Raw genomic sequence first — 7,113 nt, forward strand, 5'->3', positions numbered from 1 at the left:
CGGCTGCTGCTCACCCTCGCCGGGAGCTGCCGGGCTCCTCAGGCGGGAGGGTGGACGAACAGGCACAGGGCTTGCCGCGGGGGTAGCTCTGCTGCTGGTAATGCTGGTTCTGTTCCTCTCCCTCTAGCTGCACGAGTGAGCTCTCCAGCCCTCCGTGGAGAATGTGGATTCATGAAGACTCTTTCCTTTTCCTGATGTATGCACATAATTCTTCCTGTTCTCCTGCGACACAGCTGTGGAAGGGAAGGCAGGGCTTTGTAGACAGGCTTTAGTTGACTAGTGCCGCAGTAATGGTAGTGTGAGCTGCATGCCGGCTCTGCCAGTACCTGTAAGGATTAGTGCTTGTCCCCTCACGTTTTATCATAGTTTTTTCTTAGGAGTAGCAGACTTTGTACAGACCCTGGCTTGTGCCTGCAGAGCAAACACTCTGGGCACAGAGCCTGCCCTCGCAGTATTTTTTTTCCACTCTCATCTGCTGTAGCATTTTGCTTTCGTTATTCTCTTCCCAGCTGAGCCACACCAAGTGTTAATTGTTGCCAGGAAGGCAACAATTAGGCTGTAAAATGGACGGATAATCAGCACAGATCACGGCGGAGGGGTGGGTGGGGGTGGTGGAATGGGACTGTCTTAAAGGGGAGCTGGCAGGAAAAAGGGGAAAAGCCCTAAAGGAAGGCTGAGGTAGAGATGCTTCAGTATCAAATGCCATGAACTTGTGCTTCCTTTAAAAAATAAAACTGAATGAAAAAGGGCAGGGGTAGGTACAAGGCACTTTCTTTCAGGGAACACAACCTGGATATGCTTGAGGAAAACGCGTAGCTTTAGAAGACCTTGTTCTATAGAGAAAGAAGGTACCAGCCTTGGATCAGGAGGAATACCTGGCATCTCTTGCAAGTGTGCTCCACATCTCAGGTTCAAGAAACTGGGACTCAGGTTGTTCGATACATACCTGTTACCACACACAAGGCGGCAAAGGCTTCACCTGTGATCCAGCTGCTCGGTTCTCTATTGATGTAAATATTTTGTGGGGTGTTTTTTTTTAATTTAAATAAAATTGTCAGTTCTTATGGCAATATAGTTCGTAATTTAAATTTCCACCTGGAATTTTTTGGTGTTAGTTTTTTGTGCAAGTACTCATGACATTCCTCTAATTTACTGCTACTGCTGATCCAGCTGGCAGCAAGAGAGACCCAAGGTCCAGGCCTTTCGTAAGTAGAAACCACTCTTTGTTTTTTACCTTTTGGTGCCTGCACTGGAACAGAGAGGGGGGAGGGGGAAAAAAGCACAGAAGTAGTCTACACATTGTTTTTGAAAACTGTACCATTTATTAAAGTGCAACCTGGGGGCATGGTCTTACAGCAGTGTCCCAGCAGCAGAGGGAAGAATGTACATACCCCTTCACTTCTAACTCAATAGAAAACAATGAAGCTGGAACGAACTTTCTTTTAAAGATGGAAACACTTTTATTAACCAAAAGAAGCTTTAGACGGTTTTCTCCAAGAGGGCTGCACCTGCATCTTAAAAGGAACAACATGACCAGTCCCTTGGAGAATGGGTGACTTGAGGACCAGTCAGGGTCTCTCCCCCCAGGCAGGCCTCGTGACTTGTAGGGATTTATGTTGTCTGTTACTATCTGCTTACAGCCAGCAGAAGCCTCGTAGAAGATCCCCTAACATACGTGCTTCAGAGTCAGCCCCATTCGTCTTTGCTATGTAACAAATCAAGCGGCAGGCTTCTGCTCTGAGTGGGTTTCAGCTTTGCACTTGGCTGAAAGCTGGTAATGCAAGTTACCAATGGGGACAGACCCCTTAAAGGAATAGCAGTAAGATGCATCTGCTGCAGCCTGCTCTGTCCAAATCAATAGTGTTCCTTCCCTCCCCTGCAGATACTGCAGGGACATCAGAAGCAGCTTCCACGGGAAGCCAACGGTAGCTCCCCCACTACTACAGCATAACCATAGACCTCGAGCTTGGAGGAAGCAAGTCAGCCTACCTAAGAGACCGAGAGAGGGTCAGCTCTAAGTAGGAAAAAAAAAGTAACAATTTATTGAACTGGAGGAGGTGGATGTGAGCAATGGTGTGTGGTGGTTCCCCTGGGTTTACTGATAACACTGCAGCTGCCCCCTTCCAAGCTGGTGCAGTTTTCATTCCCCAGGTGGGCGGGAGAGTTCACGTCAGCTGACACAAACCACGTACTGTTGTGAAGAGCTAGCTGTGCAGTCCCTGCTCCCTGCGCACCCAAGAGCTAGCTCTAACAGAGGCAGCTAGTGGTGGTTTGTCTCAGAGACCGTCCCCTTGCCCATTTTTTATGGCAATACCAAGCCTGCACGTTGAAGCACAGATACACACACTGTGTCAAAGCAAAACTGGTCGTGTAATGTTCTGAGGGCTGAAATTCAGCAGACCAAGCCCCAATAAAGTCACACACAGCTTCTGCCTTTGCAGATAATGTGCCCTGCCTCTCCACGTTTCGCTGAAGTGCTCTGTCCTGCTGTGTACCCTGCTGGAGCAGACACTACTGCTGCCTCGTGTCCACTCCAGCAGGAGCAGACAATAGGGATGAGCTGACCTTCAGAATGTTTCATGCTGGGACTGAGCCATTCTACTGAAGAAAGACCTGGGCTCTACCTAGGGATGACAGCTGGGGCCGTGTTCATCCCTCCACCCTCACACACACACACCCATTTCACAGCAAAAGCATCTAGTAATTACACTCCGATTCTGCAGCAGGAGCTTGCCCTGGTTCCATGAATGAGAAACTATGCTGCCAGAAGCACTTCTACTTTTTTTTCCCCCCAGAATAGCAGTTTCTACCTTGCTAGGGCTTTGCTAGTACTGCCATCACTGAAACTCTATGTAAGGGAAGGTTTAGGATCTCAGACGATTGTGTCTACTACGATAATAAAAAAAAAAAAAAAAAAGTCCAAACATCAGAACATCACTTGTTTAGCACTAATTTTTTTTTTATTTATTTCTGACCCTCAGAAAGCATTGCTTAGTGTAAAAATACAGCCCAAAGTGTTAGCCTAGCTGTGATCAGAGCTTCATGAAAAGGAAGGACTCTGGCAACAGAACCTGCCCTGTGCAAGAGCACTCGGCGCTGCAGCTTTCACCTGGCCCTTAAGCCACAGACACCTGAGCACAGTCCCCCAGCCAGCATGAAAAATCAAGCCCTCACAAACAGCAGCGATGGATTCTTTACTAGTAACTTGCTCTCCAGAAGGTGGGTCAGGAAAGAAACAATGCACTGCAAGCACGGCAGCAGGCACTTCACTTCACCTCCCGCCGGCAGCCGAAGTGGTGTCCCACACCAGGTGCAATACTAAACTGCCACCGCGCTTCCACTGCATTGCCCAGCTCTGTGCTGGGAGCTTCTGTTCAGACTGGTGAGCACCTGGAGCAGGCAGCTGCTTCACGAGTCACAGCTGAACGGACAGGAGGCAGCAGAAGCCTTGCTGCTTCGCTCGAGCTTGTTTCATTGGGCCAGATCTAGTATTTTAGATAGATATAAATTACCTTCTATTTTTTTCATCAATCAGGCAAGTTATCACCCCAAGAACCCTGCGCAGCGTCCGCCTAGCATGCTGAGAATGAACCCTTAGGTTTTTCACGCTGCCTCGCGGTGCATGCCCAGTAACAGTCTTACTTTCTTTTCCTAGCTGAGCAGCTCAACACTGCTGCGCCAACTACAGCCCCACAGCCTGGCTCTTCTGAAGTGGAAGGGACGCGGGAGGCCCGAGTCCACCCCTCTCCTGCACAGTGCACAGCTGGAACAGGCAGGGACATGGCTCTGTGACTGTGCCTTGGGTTTTCACTCAGCAGAGGGCTTCTGGTTTTCAGTCTTTGCTCCCAACCTGTTGTTCGAGGAACGGCTGCTGAAGAAAGCCCTTGCTCAGCAAACAGCCCCAGTGAGCACAGCTTAGAGTTAGGCACAACTGAAATTTCAGTTCCACCTCATCTTCCAAGCCTCTTCCCTGACAGCTCCTTGTCCAGCATGCTGCCCACTGCAGCGCCCCAAGGTTTTATCACACCCCACTGAGCGCCAGGCCTCGGCTGCTTTAGCAGCTCAGCTTTCGGGTGTGCTACACACAAGGATAAAGAGAAGAAATAATGGGTCTAAGGTAGATACTTTGTCAAGGTACAGGCCACTCAAGGACAGATATTGAGGCACTTCTGGGAAATGGATAAGCAACACACATGTGAGTAACTTCATATGCCCTTGTGTAAGTAAATAGCTACAGCCTTTCCTCTGCCAGCTGCAGGAGAGCCAGGAAGGAGCAGCTGCATCACATGGTTCAGGGAAATTAGACCCCGAAGGTTAGGATTACTTTAATGTAATGTACTTGAAGATGGGTGTGGGGTGGGGAACCCAGCCCTTCCCTTTTCTAATTCACACCTACAGTAGAGCAGCCTGGCACTTGAGGCTTTAAAAAGAACACTGTCCCCTGAGCTTACCCGTCCTTTGGTGACTTCCACAGGGCCTGTCCCAGCTCTGACCACAGGACTCCAGATTCACTAGAATTCAAGTCCGTAACAACTACCCTTGTAGCAAATGGAGTGTTCCCAGAGGAAAGTGATGCACACACACAGTACGTTTTCTACATGGGCGAGGTGGGTCAAATCTGTAAGACCCTAAAATGAGAATAATAGAAAGGAAGGACCAAGCAACCAAAACACACAGTGCAGATGATGACGTAGTGACACGCCAGACGATACTCAAGGCTTTTGCCCCACCATGAAAATGCTCAGCAAAACCAAGTCATTTATTTTCCTTGCTACTGCTGCCACCTTCTCACGGCTGTGTGTGGAAGACACTTTTTATCTGATGCCTCACTGGGCTCCTTGTGCTAACAACCTAGGGACTTTCCCTAGCTGGCATGGATTTGTTCTCATCTGTCCTGAATCCACCTCCCACGCCACTACTGAAATGGCTACGAACAGAGAAGAGCTAAAATAAACACCACCAGCCCCGCAGCCCCCAGTTTGTACGCAAATTACCCAGTGTCCACAAAATCCAGCTCTGCTTCAGAGCGCATGTGGGTTCTTCTGTGTAACCTGGCTGCGTGGCTACAGCTGGGGGATGTCCCAAATGTAGGTGCATCACCATCATCAGTAAGGAGAGGACGCAGGTTGGGTTAGGAACTGCTTTTCTCCCACAGAGAACACGCCTGAAGCCATCAGCAAAGCAGCAGCAGGAGAGTGACTGGCCTACCCCGATGTACCAGGCAGTAAAGCCACCCTTGCCACACAGGAACAACCAGGTCCCCTCACGGACTGTGTCACTTGCTGATGAACACTGTTCTGACAGGTGAAATGAAGCAAAACTGTAAACATTTGTGCACGTCCATGACAGAAGGAGCATGAAGACACCTCTCCTCTCCACACGAGGGGAGGTCCTGCTGTGAGGGGCCACGAGTGGGAATCGCAGGGGTGGGTGGGCAGACACTGGAGAGTCCATGGCATGAGGAGATCCCAGTGCCCCGTTCTGGGCATGCAGCACAGCAACAAGAGGACCAGCAGGGCACCAGGAAATGGGGAGGGGGGGAGGGGGGTGGGGAGAAATCATTTTGCAACATGGTAGAGGGTGTTTTTTCCTGTAAGGCCAACCTGCCACCTTCTGTACGTGGAAGAGCAATCAGTGATCAATAGCAAAGTCCAGAGCTCCCGGGTTCAGGCCACAGCAGCAGTACATACATGACAATCCTTCCTCTTAATAGTCAACTTCACACACACACACAGAGGTCAAAATCCCAAGAATTTTTCTAGAAAATCCACTCTCATAAAAGCCTAAACAAAAATAATTCCTGGGAATCTGCCAGGTTCTGACTTCCCAGCATCCTGGAATCGAAGTGGGATAGGAAAACGTAGCATGGACATCCTAAAATAGAGAATGAGCTAAAAACCTCTTTGTCCACAGATCAGTTAAAACCCAGGCTCATGAGGAGACAGACATACTCTAGATAAGGGTATTTAGAAATAAAGTACCTTGTCTTTGTGCTTTATGAAGAGTAAGCTTCCTGTAAGCTCACTTCTCGCTTTTGACATTGTCCCAGGTTCCCTTTCACCAACCTCCACCTGGCCTAAGCCACAGTGCCAGCACAAACCCTCGGAGAGAGGTCAGTGGCATTGCCTGGACAGCCCACGGTCTGGCCCCCAGAGCAGCCGCGCGGACAAGGGCAGACGCAGAAAGGTGCACTGAGAGAGGAACACCTGCGGCTGGGTCCGACCTAACCAACGCGAACGGCAATACTTGAAAGGTTTCTCCCCGCACAGGCGTGAAGCGGTGTGACTGCGGGACGAGGGGTTTGCTTTGTGCAAAGTGACTTTCTCATCGTTTGTGAACTTGTGAGTTTAGCTAGAGTCGCAAAAGAAACCGCACTGAACAACACTCCGGGTCGGGTCAGGAAGAGGCAGATACAGGAGATGTTTAATGCTGTTTTGCTCAGTTACTAGAATCCACTGCTTTACGTATCTGGGATTCTGTCACAGCCAAGACCAACTCAGGATGAAATACACTCTGTGCTTAACCTGGGAGAGACGATACAGGCTGCAGCGTGACACAGGACAGCAGAGCGTTTAACCTTTGACCTGCACCGGAGGCACTGGCCTCACTGCCACGTAGTTCTGCCGTACCTTTGCTGAATACGCCCTGGTATCGGAGCGGCACCGTGGCCAGCGTGGATTTTGCACCTCTGGTAACTCAAGGGTGGCAGTGAAGTGGGCTGGGCAGGAGCAGAGCAAATGGATTCTCAAACCAGCAGATAGCAGTGTCCCTCCCACCCTCCCAGGCAGCCCAGGCGGGTCCTGCACCTCTCCCCCAGGAACACCAGGATGCTCAGAGATAATACAGCTATAGAGAGGCAGCATCTTTACAGGATGGGGCTCCAGGACACGTCAGGGGCCAAAACCGGTGTGAGCGAAGAGGTAAGAATAAGCACTCTCCCACTGGGTCTTAGGAGGAACCTGCGCGGTTACGAGGAGCAGTGCTGTACCTGAGAGGAAGCTGAGACAGAAGGGAGACCAGCCTCTTGCTACAGGGCTCAGGTTGGCTAATGTTTGTCAGGGAGGGCTCAGGGGCACGACAGGAAGTGACAAGACAGCACAGCTGCGATAGCGG

The 7,113-nt window shown here is 50.2% G+C and overlaps 1 protein-coding gene across 1 annotated transcript in view; it reads left to right on the top strand.

The window, feature by feature from the left end:
• BID (BH3 interacting domain death agonist) overlaps positions 1-139 on the top strand; it is a 4,606-nt gene extending 4,467 nt beyond the window's left edge. Inside the window, exon 4 of the mRNA XM_010134479.1 lies at positions 128-139. Coding sequence (XP_010132781.1) covers positions 128-139 — 12 coding nt within the window. The remainder of the gene's footprint in view (positions 1-127) is intronic.
• The last annotated feature ends 6,974 nt before the right edge of the window (positions 140-7,113 follow it).

The sequence above is a fragment of the Buceros rhinoceros genome, unplaced genomic scaffold, assembly GCF_000710305.1.
Source record: "Buceros rhinoceros silvestris isolate BGI_N320 unplaced genomic scaffold, ASM71030v1 scaffold6200, whole genome shotgun sequence".
Taxonomy (NCBI): domain Eukaryota; kingdom Metazoa; phylum Chordata; class Aves; order Bucerotiformes; family Bucerotidae; genus Buceros; species Buceros rhinoceros.